We start from the raw sequence: 22,057 nt of genomic DNA on the forward strand, positions 1-22,057 counted from the left end.
CAAGCTAAAGTGTGTTCTAAACTCTAAAAAGATAAAATATGTGACATGAACAATTAGCAATAAGTAGGACTTTTTTTAGACAGCAGGTCCTGCAAAACATATTTTTAACATTGCTAAAAATTAAAAGTTCATATTGTATTCTTTTACTGAAACAGAGCTTAATTGCCTCTCCTTTGTAAACACTGTCCAATTCACCATACTGCCTACATCAGATTATGGAAATATTCTGTGTGCTTGTGCAGTTGCCTCCACCTGCAGAGGCTTAAAGAAGATCGTCACTAATGTCTATTGAAGATATCTACAATATATTTCTATATCTGTGTTTACATACTACAGCTATGGCAAACTGTTTGTGCAAGTGGTGAATTTTAATGTTTTATATTAATGTTAGTTGTTAGGTATACAAATGTGTATGCTTCCCTTGTAATTTTTAGATTGAGTGGTCAGTCATACTTCATACTTTTGTAAAGTAACTACTTAAGTAAATATAAAACATTCTTTGTGGTTTAAAGGATTTTATGTGTTTGCATACTTCACTAATGAACCTATGACTACTCAGTAAAGGTAACCTTCCAGGAAGCTTCCCAAAGGTTCTCATTTGGTTACACTTTTGCAAACTTTAAAAACATACAAGTAATGTCCTTTAAAGGTATGTTGGTTGTGGCAATGTTCCATGAAGGTTATATTTGTGACAGCTTTATAATTACAGTAGACAACTGTTCTTTAACTATTTGTGACATTTTTAACAAATCCCTGTTGTTGTTCTATTGGAGAGCTTTGCATTTATCAAAAAAAAAAAAGAAACTTTTATGAAGCCTAGTAGGCTTTGAATCCTTTCTATGTGGAGTCTGCATGTTCTCCCCGTGTCTGCGTGGGTTCTTTTTCCCGTTCTCCAATTTCCTTGACTCTAAATTGCAGGTGGGCATGAAATGTTTGGTCCTCTCGCCCAGTGTCAGCTGGGATTGGCTCCTTTAAGTTATGGGAGATGGATGGATAATTGATCAGTAAATAGGGTATTCTAATTACAATATAAGATATTTCACCATCTGTTTGAGCTTAAATCTCCATCTTGTCTAATAAGATACTAAATTAAAGGATTTAATAAAAAGTGCTCCATTTCTTTGATCAATGCATTAACCTACATTTCTGCACTACTCTTCTAACTACATTCCAAACAAATCAGGATAAGTACAGAATCGATTCCGAGTATTTTCTTTCATGTATAATGCAGCCATATATTTCTTAAGGAAATATAACAAAGAAGATATAGTTTAAGGAAACTTTAGGACGTGGGTGTTTCACTCGGAGTTTCCAGAAGTCTGAGCCTCGGAGGAGGTCTTGAAGGCATCACGAGCCTGGTCCAGCCCCTGCTCGTGCGGAGGTGTTTGGTCCTCTCGGCAGTTGATGCGCGACACTGGAGGAGGCGTCATGTTGGGCTAAAGGTGAGAGGATCTGTCGATGTTCTGGGCAAAAATAAGTAGCTGCCACTCAGGTTAGATGTTGGGTTTGTTCAGGACAGTGAAGGGAAAAAAATGAATTAATGTCCAGTCGTAAATCTTACAGGGATAAGCGATGTTAAGTCAAAGGTTTAGCTCCTGGTCAGGTGAGATCCATTTCGCCTGCTTTGGCGTTAACGTCCGTTATTTGGCACTGCTTTTTATTTACACGGTGACTTATAAAATGTACCATAACGTTACGCTTAAGCTGCGGTGAGCGAGTATTTTATACGAATGAGAGTCTTTTACTTAACTTTTGGTTTTGTTTTGGTACAGTTTGGCTATTTGAATCATTTCACGTCACTTTTCGTAGCTAGCTATTTAACGAGCCCAGTTAACGCTGGAGACGTTTATTTGTGTTAAAACAGCGGCGCTGCTAGTTAGTTATCATTTACCTAGCTAGTAATTATTTAGTTAACGTTTGACTCAGCTCCGTTAACATTAACATTAACAGTAACCTGGAAAATAGCTGTAAGGAACCGGGGTTTACGCAAACAAACCGTACTGGGGCAGGGAAGAGAGGACTTGTTTTTGCTCCTAAAATATGCGTGTTACCATCAAAATATGTGTCCGATAAAGGGTGCAGGGGGGGATTAGTTAAATAGTTAACTGACTAGCTGCTTTTCACAGCAGCGCCTGCACATAGGATGGCTGTTAATCCTAATGCAATGTCAGTGCTAACAAATGTTGGGTATATGTACGGTCTGTTTGGCTGCAGGTGCTGTGTCTGCCTTGTGCCTGTTTTTCCTGTCAGTCTTAAGTAACCATAATCTGTCTCCAGTGATTCTCTCTAATGAATGCCACATTTTAGTTTTTGCTCTCAGTGTTCTGTGTTTCTCTTATTGTCAGATCATCTGAGGTGCAGCCTGTGAAGTCTGCTGTTTTGGCCATCTAGAGCATCAGTGGTTCGGAAAGGGGCATGGCCCCAGCTCTGACCAAGATTCTTAGAGATGGCCATGGCATCCACCTGTCCTCACCTCCTGCCTCTGTCAGAATGGACTCAAATGGTATTCCCATGCGCAGTACTGGGCTGGAGCCTCACATGAGATCAGCAGAGGACGGTGACCCCAAGAAGATGTGGCTGAACCTTTCCTTGTTTCCCTCTCTGGATTCCTGCCTCTCAGCGAGCCCCCAGGACGTGTCTGCTAACCATGTACTTTCTCCACGTTTGCAGGCCTCTGCTGGCCAGTGTGAGACACTGCTCCTTCCCAGTCCCACTTCCCTACTCAGCCTCCTATCCTTCAACAAAGGCCTGAGAGATTCTCATCAGGTGGGCTCTGTCCTACCAGGTGTACCAGACATGTTTTTAGGCCTCATCCCTGAGCACAATAGCCAAGAGGCTTATCTGCTGCATGGCTCTACTGCTGCTCCTGAATGTGGGCCAGATGGTAGTGATGTGCATCACTCCCCTCTTACCCTTACCAGTGTTCTTCCTTTATATTCCCTTGGGGAGGTAAAGTCAGATGGCTGTGTGCCTTTCTTTGCACCCCCACCCACCCTGACACAGGAGAAAGTGGCTGGAATGGGCTGTGACCCACCAGCTTCACTGCAGCATTGCAGTGACAGAGTGAACTTTGACCATCTCGCATCTGGAGCTGTGCTGGAGGAGGCTGTGAAGGAGCAACTCTCCAGGCAAGCAGGGCTGCGCAACCGAGCCTCAAGGCTGCAAAAAAGACTGCAAGCCATACTAGGAGAGCACACTTTGCTACACTGTAACCAGCAGCTGGATGGGCTTGAAAAACACTGTCAGGCTAGAGATGTGTCTCTTGACAGTCTGGATACCTTATATGCTGGTGTACTACCTCCACAAGCAGGCAGTAAACCCCATTTTTCTGGGTTAGAGTCATCCACAGCATCATCTTCCTTCACAGAGCTCAGAGAGTTCAGCCGCTGCAGCCAAGTGGTGCTGAGAGGCCTGCAGGAGGCCTTGGACTCTGAGGCCACTGCCAGCAGCAGCTCAGATGAGGAATCAGAGGAGTATAAAAGTCAGGGCAAAACCAAGACTTCACACATGTAAGTATCCAGCACATCTGTGCAAATGTCCACACTAATCAACAAGGCTAAAATTGTCCCTGGATTTTGTTTTAGTAGCAGGGTTTTTATTCTTCACAATAGAAAGCTGTTGAATAATAAGGAAAAGAAATTGTGATGCGGGATATTATTACTGTGTACAATTCAGATAAGACATGAAAAAACATACTGCTTCTTCACCCACATTTCCACACATACAAAAGGATAGGCTTTAGAAATGGTCCTGAACCATACTTTGTGTATGAAGTTGAGGTTAATTATATCATTCCATCCAGCCAGCCATCCATTAACTACAGCTTATTCTTTTTATTCTTGGCCTCAGCCAATCCCAGCTGACATTGGGCAAGGGGAGGGGTTCATTCGGGAAAGGATATAATTCTGCTCAGTGTCAAATATGAAGTTACCTGCTATTTCTGTTGTGATAATAGTGAAACCAGCTCAAAGGCATCTTTGCCATAGTGTCTCTGCCAAAAGATTTGTTGTGCTGTTCCAGGATTGAATTTCCAGACCCAGCTGTGGTTCACACAGGAATCAGTGCCCTTGTTTTCACTCAGTGGAGAGTACACACTCTGACACTATGCAGTCTTTCCGTCCAGTACGATGAAGGCACTACAAACCAGATCCAAAAAGCCCCAAATACGGTGTAATTTTGAAAGGATGGGGATATTTAGTTATGTCTATCTGACATTATAAGAAGGGAGGAATTAAATACTGAATTTCCAAAAAGGTCAAAGACAACACATAGTATATGTTTTGAAAAGTCAGCTGTCCCAGTGTATGTGTTCCACAGTGCCTGTGCAGTAATAGATGCATATTTTTCTTGGCCCTTGGTTGTCATAAGCACAAGTTTTGTGCTCCCAGCTGTGAAGAGTGTTACGACATTTTTTAGCTATGCACACAAACATAGTCTTGTCTTTCCATGCTGTAATCATAAGAGATTAAACAGACTAGCCAGCTCTTTTTACCCACAGGGTAGGAAACAAACACACACATGCCAGCCATTCTGTGCCATTTTGTGTCAACTCCTCCTCTTTTTAGTGAAAAATACTTTTGAAGTGTGTGTCTGCATATGTGTGGTTTTGAGAGGTGGTGCCACTGTACTTGTGTCCTTGCTCGAAGGGAGTTGTATTGCTCCAGACCAGGAAAAAAAGATATAAATCTCGTAGCAGTTAGCAGCTTCATGTTTAAAGGGACATGCTTGTGTTTTGTGATTATCTGGGTCTCATAGTGTTCTACCAATTTTCACAGAGCTTGTCACCTGCAGAACAAACTGTGAAAAAAATCCACACGAGAAAAGTTAGAACCAGAAATTCACAGCTATGGCATTGTTTGGGTACACTTTGTGCTTGAGTTTTGTTGATTGAACAGATTAGCAGACTTGAAAAAATGAGTCTTGTTTAGGTTGAGAATTTCTGGGATGTTTATCAACATGTTATCATTGATTCTGCCCCTGCCCCCTCGCAGTGAAAACAGTGCTCCGTACAACCACAAATACATAGTGTGAACAGTGAAAACGTTTTGATTTAGAAAGGAGAGTCTCTTTAGAGATATATGCCAGAGCTGTTGTTCTAATATTCTTCTGCCTGTGTCGATGGTCAGTTTATTTCTTTTTTGGTGTGTTAATGTTGCCAGGATAGTATACTTCCTAGTTATAAAAACATGGACATATCAGACAGGAGGGGTAAAAGCTTGGTGCTGTTGGGTCACTGTAACAAAGTTGTTTACTCATTATAGTGGTGGTTGTGGCTTTAGTCCAATTTTAGGATTCAAGGGAGGTTTAGTTTAAGTGCAATGCCATGTTCTTCATTCACTAAGATAAAATACTTCCAAACTTCCCTTTGTTTTCTTTGGTTCCTGAATCAGTGCAGTAAAATAACAAAAAAATCTCAAGTTTATTTGATCTGAGACCTGGATGGGGGAGGGTGTTTTGTGAATCTTTTTCTTTGTACAGTCATTTTTTTACATGACAGCCTACATTTTGTCTGAGTGTGTTCTCCTGTATGGACTGGTGCTCTCTGCTTTGTCAGTACATCTCCCCTGGGGACTTTTTATGGCAGGTTCCTCCTTGAAGAGGATGTCTCCTTGCTGGAAAGGGGGGCAGGTCTTTGACACTCTTTTAGAAACAGTGGAACTGTTCTGCCTTTATTATTCTAAGTATGAGGTTGTAAAACAGTGGTTTGACTTTAGTATGAAACCAGATGTCCACATTGCTCATTTTCTGCATTAGCTGCAGTCCTTCACACCTCCAGCTGCTGCTCATTTTTGGCTTCAGTATGTTGGAATATACTGCATGGGAGTCTTTTGAAAGGCTAAATGTTGGAGGATTTAACTGCAGGACACACCCAAAAAACCCAATGCCTTTGCAAGAGCCAAGAAACACCATTCAAATAGTGGAATTCATAAACCCAGACCTACTTGTTGGGGCTGTCCTTTGATTCAGCCAGGATTTGGCTAAGAAAACTCCTACTTCTTTTACTGTGCCAATATCTTTAGGATAAATTGCATGTAAATAAATATGTAGTTTTCAAATTTGGCCACCTCTCACTGGCCTTATTGTTGGCAAATATTTCTGGAATTTTCTCATTTTAGAGTTGGAAGAGCTGCAAGGTAACTAGGTCTGGTCATTGTCTCTGAAGGACAGCCCAGTCCTTAACAAACAGATGTAAGCTTGGAGTTGACTGTGAACTCAGCTGAGAGGCATTCATTAACCAATCATAGGCCTCGCTTTCATTTGAAAAGTTGTCATTCCTATCAACCACAAACTGGGTGTAATTGTAATCAGGCAGACAAACAACATGTGGGGTTTTTCACATAACAGGCTAATACTAAAATAGCTACTGTGCCTTGTAATATGAAAGGGTGTTGTAAAGTACTCTTTGTGTAGCTGCTTGCTGGCTGGTGTAACCTTTTCTTTGTCCTACATCAGAGTGTTTGAAGTGAGACAGACCCTCCCTGTCCGAGCCAAGGTCCAAGAGCACTGCCATAGCAACTATTGCCCCACTGATGTCAGCCAGCCACACACACAGAAGATAAATGCTAACTCAACAGGGTACTGCCATGGAAACATACTATAGACGCACACCACACAAGTCAACAGTGTTTTATTCAGTGGCCTAGTTAAGCTTTTGTGCCTTAGTAAAATCCCCCCACCCCCTAACCCCACAATGCTGTCAGGATGCTGAACAATTTACACGCTGCACAGCAACATGTCTGTGTAAAATAGGTCATATGTTGACAGTGCTACAGTATAAATGTGTTAATTGACAACTGACTTAATCTTTCCCTACTCTCTGTGCCTCTCCTTTGCTCTGCTCTTCCCTGTTTTGTATTAGCTTACTGTTCCATCTGGTGAGGCACATAATCCTTCCAATGACTCTCATATGCTGACCTCTTCATCCACTTTCTGTGGTTGAATTTTAATGGCCACGTTGGCTTTTGTGAGAGCATTCAGTATCCTGAAGTTTTCTCACATTCTTTGACCAAATTCTTCATAGTAAGGTTGGATCTGGGACTAAAGCCAAAATGAAATAAAATGAAGCTCAAACAACTCAGAATACAATATTTATAATACTATTACATGGGTGTAACTGTCCTCCTCTCTTTCTCATCCATCACCTTGGTCCGCTGCAGCAACAGCTGGGAGAGGCAGTGGCTGGAAGAGAGAGCAGAGTTGGGCAGCAGATGGAGCTGGTTACAGTTGCGTCTGGCCGAGCTGGAGGGGAGGATACAACAACTAGTGGAGCTCCATAAGCACATACACTCTACCAAGGTAAAACGATATATGCCTGTATCCACTACAGTGAAGTGCAATTGACACAGTGTACCAACTGGTAGACATACAAGACATTTAGTTTATTTTTTGTCCAGCCTGGATACACTAAATCAGTTGTGTAAAGATATTGTCAACTAATGGCATCTGGTCTGCCAACATTGGCTGCCTGACTAACATATGTATTATACTTTAGCTCTTAAAGTATCACATAGAAAGGTCAGTTAGTAGTCACATTTTAAAGCTGCATTAGGTACTACTACCACTACTAGTATTGTGAAAAGTGATAAGTGTGTGTGTGTGTGTGTGTCTGTCTGTCTGTCTGTCGGTCTGTCGGTCTGTCTTAGGGTGGTGTGGTGCTTGCAGAGTCACAGCCACTGACAGACAGGCAGATTCAGCAGACCCTGCTGAGGGAAATGGCAGGGCTATCTTGCACAGGCACGGGTTCTGACACTGAACCATGCAGCCCCACACGCCTTCTACACAACATAGAGAGACAGGTAGGAGGAGGAAACTGGTACCTATATCAGGTGTGTCGTGTCTGGATGATGCCTGAAATCAAGAGGATTATTAATCTGTAATTTTATATATAATGTCAGGAGATTGTCCTTTTCTACCTATTTTCCTTTTCCATATACAGTGTAATGTTGCAGTGGTGTGAAAAACTGTTGACCCCCTTCCTGATTTCTTATTTTTTTGCACGTTTGTCACACTTTAATGTTTCAGATCATCAAACAAATTTAAATATTAGTCAAAGATGACACAAGTAAACACATCATGCAGTTTTTAAATGAAGGTTTTTATTATTAAGGGAAAACAAAATCCAAAACTACATGGCCCTGTGTGAAAAAGTGTTTGCCCCCTAAACCTAATAACTGGTTGGGCCACCCTTAGCAGCAACAACTGCAATCAAGCGTTTGTGATAACTTGTAATGAGTCTGTTACATCGCTGTGGAGGAATTTTGGCCACTCATCTTTGCAGAATTGTTGTAATTCAGCCACATTGGAGAGTTTTCGAGCATGAACCGCCTTTTTCAAGGTTATGCCACAGCATCTTAATCGGATTCAGGTCATCTGTTTCAGGCCATTCCAAAATCTTCATTTTGTTTTTCTTCAGCCATTCAGAAGTGGACTTGCTGGTGTGTTTTGAATCATTGTCCTGCTGCAGAACCCAAGTTCGCTTCAGCTTGAGGTCACGAACAGATGGCTGGACATTCTCCTTCAGGATTTTTTGGTAGACAGCAGAATTCATGGTTCCATTTATTACAGCAAGTCTTCCAGGTCCTGAAGCACCAAAACAGCCTCAGACCATCACACTACCACCACCATATTTTACTGTTTTTGGTGTTTTTTTTTTTGTTAATGTGTTGATGGACATTGGATGTCGATGGGCACCATTTAAAATGTGCATTGTGTGCGAATTGGTTAAACAGTGGACATGTGTGAGCCACATCAAACTCTGCAGCGAAGTAGCTGAATACACCTTAAAATTATAAAAAAAACTATCAGTAATCAATCATCATACTACAAACATTGTAGAATAAGTAAGAATAACCAGAATAATCCTCTGGGGCTTCACAAGGTAAATTTCTACCTCGATAGCATGAATGACAGTGGAGGTACCTGAATCAAATTAAAATTTTGTTTGGGAATCCTGTGCTGCATGCTGTTCTCCTTTCAAACATTATACCTCATGTTTATTAGTCTGATCAGTCCAACAGCAAGGCAGTCTAAACACCGTCTGCTGGTGAGTCCGTTTTTCCCTTGTATAGAATGCTGACTCAATCACTGCTCTTTCTGGTTAGGAAGGGGGATTGTTCACAGTTTCATATGTTCAGTTCAGTTTGCCACTTGTGAAATGTGTTATATGGGCGTTGTATGCATTGCAGAGTGCCCAGCTTAGCCAGATTGTCAACAGTCTGATGCCTCCTCTCAGCGTTTCACCGCTCTCAAAACAAGCACAGACCTGGAAAGACAGGACTACCTTCACAAGGTAGACAACACATACAGTAGGAGTGTGTAACTCATATCGAAGGGTGACATATTAAAGACAAAGCTTGAATGCCATGATCCCAGCAGTGAGGGATGAGGCATGCGGTGGCTCCACACCTTACTGAGACACTTCATGTCGGTTTTGTCACCTGTGTGTTTAGTACAATAATCTGTGCCTTTCATGAGTTATGACTGGAGAATATGTTCACACACACTTCATGATTTTCAGAAACATTTCAATTCTATGGCAGTTTGAAAAATTAGGCATGGGGCTTGTAAGCTTATACTGGATTTTATCAGACACCCAATCTCTGCTGGGAGAAATGGATAATAGAACATCTTAGCTGCAACCGTGTTTGCAATAAAATATAGAAATATTCAAATATTTCAAATACTCAAAAAATGAAAGTGATTAAGTTTTGTCCATTGTCTGTTGTCCATTGTCAGCGCTAAGCTCTTAAGCATGTTCCCTATTTGTAATATAACCCAGTGAAACAGTTGGGCCGCTCCATCTGGCGTGACTTGAATCGCCCCTTCATGTCTTTCCTTCCTCCTGCCTGTTTAACTCTCTGGCTCTATGTGGCTGGCTTCAAAGATAAAAGCCAAATAATAAATAAAAGAAATTCTGCTTATGCATGTACAATAACAAGGTGTTACAGGTCAGTATTATTTATTTGTGAACAAGATCTAAGAGATCAACACTTTGAAAATCCTTTTTTGTTCAATCTTTTATGCTTCTTAGCATGAAATCATACCTCATACCTGACATTTATATGACCTCATCTGATCTCATCCCTGCAGTGATCAGAAAGGAGACAACGTTTTTGGGCCAGGGAGCTCTAAGAGGAGGAGACTGGGGAGTAGGAGGCTCTTCAAGGCTGATGTGTGTGCCCGAACCCGACCCTTGGTCACATACCACAAGCCCAGACTGTTCATTTTTAACACCTACCACTCAGGCAGTCTACAGGTACAACCATTTAAATCTTTGTCTCAGTTTATTTAATTAAAATGACTTATTAATCACTTATTCAGTGGTTCCCCAAATTAAATAGGAATTAATAGGGAGATTTATTTACACCTGCTTAAACAATAGAATGCTTGGATTTGCTTCAAATAAACAAATGCATGGGATTATTCTAAATCTCTAGCCTTTATTTAGCAAGGAGATGTCACACACTGCTGTGTTCTTCATGCCAGTCAAACCAGGGTTAGTGATAATGGTGTGTGTCAAGTGGTTGACAATGCTCTGCTTAGTTTAACAGTTCTAGTTGTACAATTGCACAGAGCTACATACAATACATATATACCACATATAAGTTTCAATGTATTTTTGGGATATCTTTATATAAAGATAAATGGTTAATGCTGAACACTGGATCAAATGAATATGTATTATGTAAAAAAGGCTGGTCATTGTGAGTAACTCATTGTTTTGGTTTTCCAGTCAGCACACACTCTTCATTTTCAGCACGCAGCTATTTAAAGTGAAAAACTATTATAAGGCCAATAATGGCCAGCACCAAATGACAGGTGGACAGAAATGAGCAACTGCCTTAGTGGAGCATTTAGAAGCAATTAACTAATGGAGACCAAAGCAGATCCAGAAGGTGACTGAATGTTGGAGCTCCACTTTGATCAGTGGTATACAACAAAACACAAACCAACAGTACTTATGACAGAACATAAAATGTGAGACTTAATTTCATAATATTTAAAATGGTCTCCATAGCTGATTTAAAAACATAATTAAATCATTATGCCACTGGATGCCTCAACAGAAGATTAGTTATTGAGTATTATATAGTGTTACTTATAGAACACTGCTCTCCTGGATGAAGATAACCCAGAGTAGCTCCAGCTACTATAATAAACATCACCGAGCCACCACTGTTGTGATATTGCAATATGACCTTTATTAGGATTTCTTCAATCAGTGTGCTCAAGCAAGAGTAGCTTCCATAAAACCTTATAACTCATATCACTGCATCATGGTGTAAATAATTCTCATGTTCTATTTCTTATACTTCAGAACTCTGGGCAGTCCACCCTCTCCTCTTCTCTCTCATCATCTTCCTGCTCATGTTGCTCCTCCTGTGATCCTGTTGTCCTGTGTTCTGATCCTGACTGCAGCTCCGGTTGTACCCTGTCCTCCAAGAGCCCCACCTCCAGACCCCACCCTGTGTTGTCTCTTTCATCTGGTAGGAGTAACATTAACATTAACATAGTAGTATTGGAGGCTGATATGTCACATTCTAGTTAGTGAAATTGATACAGTTGCTGCACATATTGATGTGATGATGTGTGGCCTTATATAGAAATTGCAGTGCTTTGACTTGCATCTTCTACGTTGCCCTTGATTTCAGGCTTGCATTTAAAAATGTGCTGAGTAATTGACCATAATAATATTTATTTGCTGGAACTGTTACTATTAACTATTTCTCCCCTCCACCTAGACACTCCTCTGTCCCACCACTTACAGAGAGCCCTGGCCAGAGAGAAATGGTCCCAAAGGCCATTAGTTGTCAATGCCCAGTCGCCTACTCCAGCACCCTACACCAGACACAGCTCCACACCCCTGCACAACAGTAAGATCCTGCCCTTTACCAGCATTGATTACATACCCTCTTTTGCTCTGTGACTTCCTTTCATTATACCTGTTCTGCTTTGGTCTACTGTATTTTGCTTCACTTCATGCATTTTCATTGACACAGTAGCACACATTAGCTGTGCTGTGTAACGCCTCATTGAGCCAATATATTTTGTTGCTGCTTGTGAGCATTGCCAAAGCCCACTGTGTTGATGTCATAATCAGCCTATAAGTAATAAGACAGAGAGACAGAGGTGATATTAAAAAGATTGAACCTGCATTCAATGTTATGTTTTTGATCTCTTTATTAAGTGGAAAAACACAGTATCACTCCGACAAAAATGGCCGCATCAAAGCATGATGCTATGTCTGCTTGTTATCTCCCTGTGGACCATGGTAATTGGGTGCTAGCATGTCAGATATCCCACTGGGTCTGTATGAGGATTCCAACTGAGCATTAGATGAAAGCGAAATCATTTGGCATTTGAACAATGTCAATATATCTGTCGTTGTATATTAGTTTGAAGGTAATGAATGGTCATTTATCTCTTTATATTCATACTAATGGCAGCTATGGTTTGAGACCTTTAGGTGGCCTTTGCTCTAATGGTTGTCGACAATGTATTTTGATGGTCCAAAACAATCAATAATTGGTTGATTTGAGAAAATGTCCTGTTTATCCAGGGCAGTTTGACTGTATAATTTTTACTTATTTATATATTTGTATTTTTGTGTAAAACACAAAGTTGACATGAAAATAAGAGAATAGATGTAGCAGAAATGAGTATTAAAGGAGATACAAAGGAGGAAGATTCGAAATTGATGAAGATGTCAATCACCCACCATTTTGTTTATTTTCTATATGGTTGAATGGTTTTATTTCTAGCAAAAGAAGATAGCAAAAGAAGAAGCAGTCTGTCAAGTAAATGTTATAAAAATAACAGCCTTACACATGGCAACATGACTGATCATTGCTAAAATAGAATGAGATTATGTAAACAGTCAAAGCAAGCAGGAGATGGAAATCTAGGACCTGGACATGGTGAATAACGGCTTCATTTCATTAATAGTTAACTGTGGTAGCTACTTATACAGTTTTTTTTTCTATCTTTTTGTTTTTCTCATTTTGGGCCAGATGACACCATTAGAATCTGATGAAAAGTGGCCCAAAATTTCAACATTACACTCCAATCAGGAAAAGAGCATAATAGTATGAGAATAAGCATGCATGAGCTAGTAAGAATAAATTCTTACAACATACTAATCAAATATGAATTAGCACATTTCTTAAAATTTTCCATGTTGGGAGTTAGAGGAAATACGTTTACAGGGAGTGAGTTCCACAGCCAATGTGTCCTTGGTACGTAATAAGACTGATGAAGATTTGTGTTGGACTTGAGTATGGTAACAGTGTATGGGTGGGCTGCTGAAGAAAATCGTGTTTGAACATTAGATACTAATGGGGGTAGTATTCCTGACAACTTGAGGGATGGTTTCAAGAAGAAGTGTCAATAGAAAGGGCAGAGAGATGTGACATTCCTTCTGTGCTCCAGTGGAAAGATTCCAGCCTTGATAACGTCGTCAATTCTCAGAAGGGGCTTTCCTCTGTAGCCTGTTTAATATCCCAAGTGTTCTAGTACCAGCTCCACCCCATAACAGACATGGATACTCCATTAAGAGTCGTATGTAGGCCTTGTAGATAGTGATGCTTGCCTTGAACGGTAGGAGGTCTCTTGAGTGACATAAGCTGTGTAGTCTCTTTGCAACATTTTTGATGAGACACATAATGTAAGGAGCCCACGTCAAAGTGTTAGAGTTGATTATGCCAAGGAGGGTGATGCTTTAGTTTGTTTAAGGGCACAGTTCATGAAGTAGAGAAGAAAGTGGATACCTGGAATTACTCTTATTAATTCTTGCCTCTCGTTTATTCATTCACTACATTCACTTGTTTTCTCTTAATGAATCTGTTGTTCAAGGTGTGTGTGTGTGTTCTCTGCATCTAGTGTTTTTGTAGTCCTGGCAAACAGTGTTTTGGTAAATAAAAACTGGAAGGTAAAAAAAAAAAAAAAAAAAAGGTCTCCAGTCCAGTTGATTCAAGCATTATTGATCTACTTACTCCAAAAAGAACAGATCAAAAATGTTTATAACTGGATAGCAATTTCTCTGCACTATGAAAGACTGTAAATACAGCTGCAGGTAATCAGAAAGCTGAGAGAGGCTGATGCCTGCCAAAATAACAAGACTAATAATTTAGGATTAGCTTTTGTACACTGCACCCATAGTGTAAAATCATTGAAGAAATAAAATTGAAGGTTGGAGGAAATTCCTGTGGTGTATTAACTCTGTGTGTGTCTGTGTGTATTACTACAGGTCACAGATACAAGCAGCATGCAAAGCATCATAAAAGAAAAGTTATGGGTCTCTCACCTATCACAATAGCACAGAGTCAGCACAAGAGGGCTAATCGGAAGAAAAGGAAGAGAAGACACGTCAACCGGCTGATAGAAGGTGTGTTCAGAGTGAATGCTCACGTTGATTTTCAGATAAACAATAAATCAGTGGGATCAAATACAGTAAAATCAGAAAGGGTCCAGATCCTAATTTGTCCCTAGCTTTGTATCCATCAATAAATGGTAATGAAACCATAAAACATAAAGTGAAAGATGAACATCAGTTAGTCGCTGTACACCAAATGAGTAATTGATTGGTCGCCTGAAAATGATGTATAATGAACACTAATAACATTTTGTTAGTGTGCAACATGCTGCTTGAGAGTGAGATGGAGCAATTGAGAACATTTACTAGATATATGGATAGTTTTGTTTTTAGTATGCTATTTACTTCATTGCCTGGATTAGAGTTAGATTTGGAGCTCAGGATTGAAGTGGGATCAGGTCTAAGTTGAATTCTGGTTCAAAAGGTTTGAAGTAGATATTGGGTATCATTACTTCAAAGTAGGACATTATTAGCTTTTTCAGCATCTACTTAAAGCCGTTAGATTTTGAGTAGAGTATCAATTTTGTGGTTATCATCTAATGTCTAGCCACTGATTTTAAAAGGGCTCTAGCCTTCTCTTTGACACAGCAAAATGTAGAAAAAGTGGTCTGGGTCTGAAGTCACTGTATGCATGTGTATACTTAGATGATGAGGATGTCCTGTACCAGTTCTGCGACATAGAGGAAAGTTCAGATGAAGTGCAAGAGGAGAGCTACAGGCAGGTTCCACAAAAGCAGGCCTCTCAGGTAACAAACATAAACATATACATTATGCACATTTTTAAAGTACATAGTTGGAATAAATATATTGTATAATTTGTTTGTGCATGATCTGTTAGGAAATTGCAATAAGGGGTTAGTATATATTTAGCATAATGTTTTTTAAATGAGCTATAGAATGAAAAGTCACAAACCCAGACTATAAACACCGGTTTTTGATTGTAAATGTAAAAATGGTTGTTTAGGACCCCTATTATGGTGGTTAATTTACATAATTTATTCAAACATCCCTGATAATTGTATTAAAGGTTTTAAGTACCAGTAGTAACTGTATCATTGTATGTGGGAATGTGAAAAACTTCAGTTTTAGAAAGTTCTTCAGTTAGCTAATCTGCACTCTGAAAAAAAGTGTTATCCCTATGGAAGCTAAATTATGCATTCTGCCCATAAACCCTTACTTTCTGTTTGTTACAAGCCAAAAAAGTTATTGCTTTAAAATGGAATGATATTCATATGCAACTTAGATTAAGATGCATCACGTGAAATGTGTGTTTAATATATGTTATGTAAAAAAAAAAAAAACCTGCTCATTCTACAAAAACCCTTTTATCGTGGCCTGATGATGGAGAATGATTTTGAATGTATGAACACTTGTGAATCATTGGTGTGAACTGTCTTAGTCTCAGAGTCTGCTCTTACTTTATCTTGGCCATGTTTCCTCTTAGGGCTTTGTTCGCAAACGCCAGGGAGAGAGCGTGTACAACATCAATAACATTGTCATCCCATTGTCTCTGGCTAAAGTGGAAAAGCTGCAGTACAAGGACATCCTAACTCCCAGGTACTGAACACAACTGCCTCTAAAGCTGTTACAGAGAAATTTTAAGGTCCCTTTTATGTATCAAGGCCCATGACATTTTTTTAAAAAACTGATGCACATGAAAGTTTCTCTCAATAGGTCACAATTTAAATAAATGTATTTATGCATGCAGCTGTTTAATATACACATCAACATACCATGATCATTCAAAGTAAATGCTAGATTTGTTTTACTAATTTTAGGTTGTTTATGTCAGGTTGGTAATATTTGCTATAAGCAAATAGAAATTCAAACAAAAAAACACATTTTGTGCATTATTATTTATTTGATGAAGTCTGTCTTTCTTGTAGTTGGCGAGTGGTTGACACCCAGTGTCTGATAGAGAATGAGGCTGACATGCAGGACGATCATGGGGAGGAGCAGGTAATGTCTCATTCATTTTGACATGAGCACTTTAATTTCACTGATGATGAAAGTATCACCATCCCTTTGTATATGTTGTGAGCAGGTGGAAGATCTCAGTCATCAAGTCTTTGCACAGAGACACATGGCTTTGGAAAAGAGAGAGAAATTGCGCTGGTCATCATGGGGGAAGAGAAAATATTGCAGGCATCCTACAAGGTGGACACACAAACACACTGACACGGGCTAAAAGCTGTTTCATTTTATCACTGTTGTATCATGACACTGAAATGGAAAGTAACTACATGTGTCGTGGATTGGGCAGAAGGGATCGATTTCAGCAAGGGATTGATGACAGCAAAGACATGCAATTGACAACTGAATTCAATTCTGAACTCACATACACTATGCTGACTGTGCAGTGCAGCTGTTTCAGCCTCAGTTTGTTCATCTTTGTGTATGTAAATATAACGTGTGCGAAAGTGGAATGTTGTGAAATTTCTTTGGTGCAGTTTCATGGGGTATGCTTGTTTTTTCACTCCAGGTCCGGCAGCAGGTTGTCAGGCAGTGGGGCTGGGATGTACACGTCAGGAGAGGAGAGCTCAATGGAATGGAGTGGTGCTCAGCTGGATACTGACGAACAGCCAAGCTCAGAGGAGTGGCTGGTAAGATCTAAAGCAACACAGCTGAAATCCCAAATTCCCCAAACAAACCTTGAATAGCAGACTGTGCTGATCCAGATACAATGGTAGGGATTGAATCATACACAACCATTTTTTTGATTGTCATGTTTTGATGCCATCAAAATCAGGGTTGTTGTTGTATGTTGGCGACATGTAACCTTATAATCTCAAGGATTTAAAAATTTAATGCACATAAAGGAATAATTAATGCGATATAATACTATATTACATTTGGTAATGTGTGATTTACAATTGACTTCTTGTCTATTTTACATATGACTGTTTTATCATTAAGAAAATAAACATTAAAAAAACTAACCGTTTGTTTTAACCCTAATTTTAAAGTCAGATCAGTGGATTTTATAGTGGAGAGACCCACTTGGTTTGTTACTCAACCACCTTTTTGTTATTCAAGAGTAGTACATCAAATTATTTGAATATATCAGTTTTAGAGGAAAATAAATTATGATTTTAAGGTTGGTGTCAAAAATGTAAGTATATAAATACAAACAGAATATGTCTGAACTCTCTCCTCATGGATGATGATAGGATAAAAGAAACCAAGAAAGGAAAATAAGCTGACTAAAGACATAAGAATTTCTTTGAATAGAATCACTATAAAAAGAATATTGAGATGCATACATCCTATAAAGTAGATAATTTTTCACTTCAAACCTAAAACATTGCTTAAAGGATATCTTCTACAACCTTCCAGTCAAAGATACAGCTGTTATTTGTGCTTCATCAGAGAGAGGATAAGTATAGAGGGGCAGAATGAGTTGCAGATTAGTCAGTAGTCCTTCCCATTTCTGCAGTGTATGTTATAAAACCTAGATGGATCCTTGAGAGTCTAGAAAGACATTCATCCCCACTCTGTCTACGGTTGATGATGCTTTGATTGCAGTGCTTTGTGCCACTTCACTTTGATTTGAGAAGGAATGACTCAGTACTAAAGCATGATGTCCTAATCAACCTTGTCCACACCACAAATAATCCCCTACTTCACTGCTTTGTGCTTCTTATGTACTGCAACCATACAAACCCTGATTAAAGCACAACCTTTGACTGATTTGATTTTTGATTTTTTTTAATCATGCACAGATATGCTATAGCCATCAAGGTCTAAATTTATTAATTCAGACATTATTTCACAATGTACATGTGCAAAGTTTTAGTCAAATACAGTACATGCTAAACTGTCTTGTGAAAAACAAGCCACCTTGTAAAATGTATTTGCTGTGGATTTGCTTGGTTGTTATACAGTATGTCATCTCTGTCCTCCGGCAGCCTGAGACACCCTGGGAGCCACGGGCGTTTCCTTTGGATGAGGATGAGGAAGAAGCCCTGCTCTCTGACCAGTTAGAAAAAATCTCATCACGGAGGTCAGAGTGCAAGTTTGACTCTTCCACACCAAAGAACTCAATCTCCCATTTGTCCCCAGCTTGGGCCTCTGGTGCTGCACTGCCCTCTGGTGGAAAAAGCATGAGCATTACACCCAATGGCAGCTGAAGGAGCAGTGCCTTACTTTTTATGTAAGTTGGGAAATGTTGTTTTAATCATATGCACATAAGTAGTGTCTAGAAATACTGTAGAAAAAAACTGTGTGCAAGAGCATTTTGGAGATTTTTAAAAATTCATATTTGACTTATACACCATATTTTTTCTAAATAGTTTTTTGTCTAAATTAGTCACTAATTCAGAATAATTTTTAATTTGGGAAGTTTAGTCAGTGGCTCTCAGTAAAACAATGCAAACAGACTAAAACATTTTGCTTACATTACTTATATGGTCTTGAAATGTTACATCTGTCAATAAAGTTGACTACATGTATTGTTTCTTCTGCAGATCTCTTCAAGTCTGGGACCATGAAGAGGAAGTGTGCCCTCAGACACTTAATACTTTACATGACTATACTGATCTAGTGTTACTGGCTTAATTCTTTAAATCAAAAGTGTTTATCTTGAGATTATTGCATCATATATTTTTACTGACTACTGTAGCCCCTGCTACACTTTCAGGTTTTAATGTACAAGAGGTACTGTATATAACAATACAGATATACCAGCACAACTCCACTGTAGTCTCAGGTTTGTGTACTGTTTGTAATTGTCACATGCTATTTATTTTCAGATAATTGTACATTTTGAGTTTATGTTGTGATTAGAATACATATATATGTATTTTTATGAAAAAAGAAAGCATACTAGTTAATATACTCTACATATTATCATATAGTGCCATACTTTTCCAACCAGTATGTTTGTGGGGGATTATGTCCTTCTTTCTGCACTAGCTCCTTATGGTGGATTTGAACCCATGTGTGCAAGAATTGCACATTGCATGTATAAGCAGGTTTTTAAACATCTCAAAAATACAACACACCATATTGTTACTTGTCAAATTGCTAAATGCCATTTTACACTTTAAGTGTAAAAATGAACACATGAAGTAAAGCATCTAGTCTGTCAGAAGTCCAGTAGTTTTTATTTCAATCACATGAAATATGTCTGCAACGTCAGCCCACTGTGCTTAGGCCTAAATAAGATGGCATGGATACAAGCTAATGAAGGGCAAACGGATGGAAGGTCATTTAACTGTTTCGGATTATTAGCATTTATGGAGGTCATAGCTTTATAAGTATAGTATAAGTATAGTCCCATTGAAGCACCTCAAGCTTTGATGACATATGCATAACCTCATCTGATAATGACCTTCACAACTACCAGAAAGCCTAATGGGCAGATATGGTAAAGGTTATCCTCTTCTTTTACATGTATGGCAATGCCTTTATACCACAGATGACTTAACTGGATGCACAGAATTAAAAGATTTAATAAGATTAAATTTATATATTGTAATCATCCGTTTCCAGGTTGGTGCTGAATGGGATTTGGCTGTTCTTTGTGTTTTCCATTTTCATTGCCTCAGATTAGGCAAATTGTTATTTTGATTCCTTCTTAAACATGCCTCTTCCCTGTTGATATTATAATATATGTATTTCCTGGGTTCTTTGTATAAACCCTGGGAAATGAAATAAAATGAACAGGTGGATTCTTCTGATACAAAAGGCTGTCATCCATCAGGATCAGGTCTGCTTTGTCAATAGCTTCTCTCTGTGACCAAGACCGTCTCCCCATGAATGTGGAAGATCCACAAGCTTTATCTCTTCAGTAAGAAATCTACCTTAACTCTGCTCTACCACATCTATGTGATCCTCCAGATTTCCACTACTTGATCCTGTTAGCTGGGAGGGGAAGTAACCTGTGTTGCCCACATGGGGGCCATATTGCTCCTTTTAGGAACCAGCTTCAGAGGTTAGTCAACCATTCCTGCAATGTAAAGAATATTGTAAGGAGAGGAATCAGTTAATATGGGCATTAAGAAGAAAAAGACATTAAGTTGATACCATGTATGTATATATAATGTGCCATGTATGATGTCTCTTTATTTATTTGGTCTGAAATCTGCTTCACACCCCAGTCCACTGGGTGGCGGTAATGCACCGGTAGATTGGTCTGTAAACCGCCAATAAAAACCAAAGAATAAGAACAAGCAGCATTTGATTTAATGAAAGAACGAACAAATGACGAATCTGTTATTTTGTCCACCCCATTTCCATCAGATGTATTAGGAGAATAGCATGATTTTTGTGAGGTTTGTGGTGTAGAGTTATATTATACTACGCCACTAATATGTATGCGCTTAGCTAGCTCTAGCTAACTACACACACCTGGGTTTTTAAGACACAGCCCGTGCAGCACATTTAGGATTAGCGTTGTAACTACATTAGTTTAATGTAACCATAAGCTTTTCTTCTCGAAAAGTTTTCTTTAAACTTATATCGTTTTGTTAATAAGTTTTAATCCTGTGTACTTTGGTCCAGTAGCCGCTAAATGTATTTTTACAAAGGGGCGGACATCCTGGAGGCGCTAGCTAGCTTGATTGCTAACATTCGTAAGCTCACAGTTTGATGGTCAAAAATAAAAGGACCGTGAAACGTGCAGTAACTTTATGTAATAAAGCAGCACGATTGGCCTTTAAATACCAACAAACGAGGTCATCCGGACTAGCCCATACATTTGACCACTTCACTGATTTATGGAAAGCTTGATCAGGCAACAGGTAGCAAATGAACCTGGTTACAGTCACGTTAACATTGGCTTTAGTTATCTCAGGTCTGAAAATCCTGGGTACGCCGTTGGTATTTCTGCCTCCATGGTCATTTCTAGCAAATGGGTGGACCCCAACACCGTAATGACCAGATGAAGCACAGCTACAGTCTAGCGGTGTGACTATAATAGTCATTACGGTAAATGTAGGCTGCGGAGCCTCTGTGACCGACAGACCGGGAGTTGCGCTGGAAGACACTGCACCGGACAGGTAAGGAGATATTACACTTAAAAAAAAATCCTTTACGAGTCTTATGATACAGCCGAACATGTACAACGACTCAAAAGCAGCATGTAATATTGGCGCTGAGACAGCGTCTGTATGCCCGGCTGAGAATGGACATTTCAGCAAGCATTGAAGCTGAAATGATGAGGTGCCCCTCTCTGTGTGTCTGAGAAAGAGCTTATTGTTCGTCTACAGGAGATCCGGGTCTGGGCTCTTATGAGTCTGTGTGTGCTGTCTCGTCTGTGTTGTCATCCAGGTTAAATGAGCAGTGTTGCGGAATTAGTCTGAAATGAAATCACAGCTGAGCAACAGATCCAGAAATCAGATCTCTGAAATGGGTAAGACCTATTGATTCACCTAATTGCCTTGTCTATCAATGGTCCAGTTACGCACGCAAATGCTTGTTTTGTGGACTGACAGGATAATGTCTGCATTGTGCTACATAAAGGCTTCACCTATTGCAGTCACTGCGGGAACTTGCCTTGCTGCCATGGCAGTGCACAGCTATCAGGCTGTATAACACTGTAGAAAAGCTTTATCAAAAGGTTAGTGTGGGAAAAAACCATTGAGACGCATCCCTTCTAGAAATATGAGACAGGTTTCTAATCTGCCTAATGGGGGGCGGGGGGAAAGAGAGGGGTACATGTACAGGTGCTGAGTCATATTGGCT

General features: G+C 39.6%; 1 protein-coding gene across 1 annotated transcript; it reads left to right on the forward strand.

The window, feature by feature from the left end:
• Positions 1 to 1,375: 1,375 nt before the first annotated feature.
• On the forward strand, positions 1,376 to 20,340 carry kansl1l (KAT8 regulatory NSL complex subunit 1-like). Its single transcript, XM_026296372.1, has 16 exons — positions 1,376 to 1,442; positions 2,346 to 3,509; positions 7,158 to 7,296; positions 7,644 to 7,796; positions 9,186 to 9,289; positions 10,090 to 10,255; positions 11,318 to 11,486; positions 11,742 to 11,873; positions 14,246 to 14,383; positions 15,017 to 15,117; positions 15,816 to 15,928; positions 16,258 to 16,330; positions 16,416 to 16,528; positions 16,854 to 16,974; positions 18,280 to 18,524; positions 18,838 to 20,340. Exons 2-15 carry the CDS (start codon positions 2,416 to 2,418, stop codon positions 18,499 to 18,501), a joined length of 2,838 nt encoding a protein of 945 aa, XP_026152157.1. The 5' UTR covers positions 1,376 to 1,442; positions 2,346 to 2,415; the 3' UTR covers positions 18,502 to 18,524; positions 18,838 to 20,340.
• Positions 20,341 to 22,057: the final 1,717 nt, after the last annotated feature.

The sequence above is a fragment of the Mastacembelus armatus genome, chromosome 21 (genome assembly GCF_900324485.2).
Source record: "Mastacembelus armatus chromosome 21, fMasArm1.2, whole genome shotgun sequence".
NCBI classification, from domain to species: Eukaryota; Metazoa; Chordata; class Actinopteri; order Synbranchiformes; family Mastacembelidae; genus Mastacembelus; species Mastacembelus armatus.

Excerpts from the sequence above, each read along its gene's own strand:
- kansl1l (XM_026296372.1), top strand. The coding sequence starts at position 2,416 with ATGGCCCCAGCTCTGACCAAGATTCTTAGAGATGGCCATGGCATCCAC. Across the intron at positions 7,297-7,643 it reads AGCACATACACTCTACCAAG|GGTGGTGTGGTGCTTGCAGA; the intron begins GTAAAACGATAT and ends GGTCTGTCTTAG. Across the intron at positions 16,331-16,415 it reads ACGATCATGGGGAGGAGCAG|GTGGAAGATCTCAGTCATCA; the intron begins GTAATGTCTCAT and ends TGTTGTGAGCAG.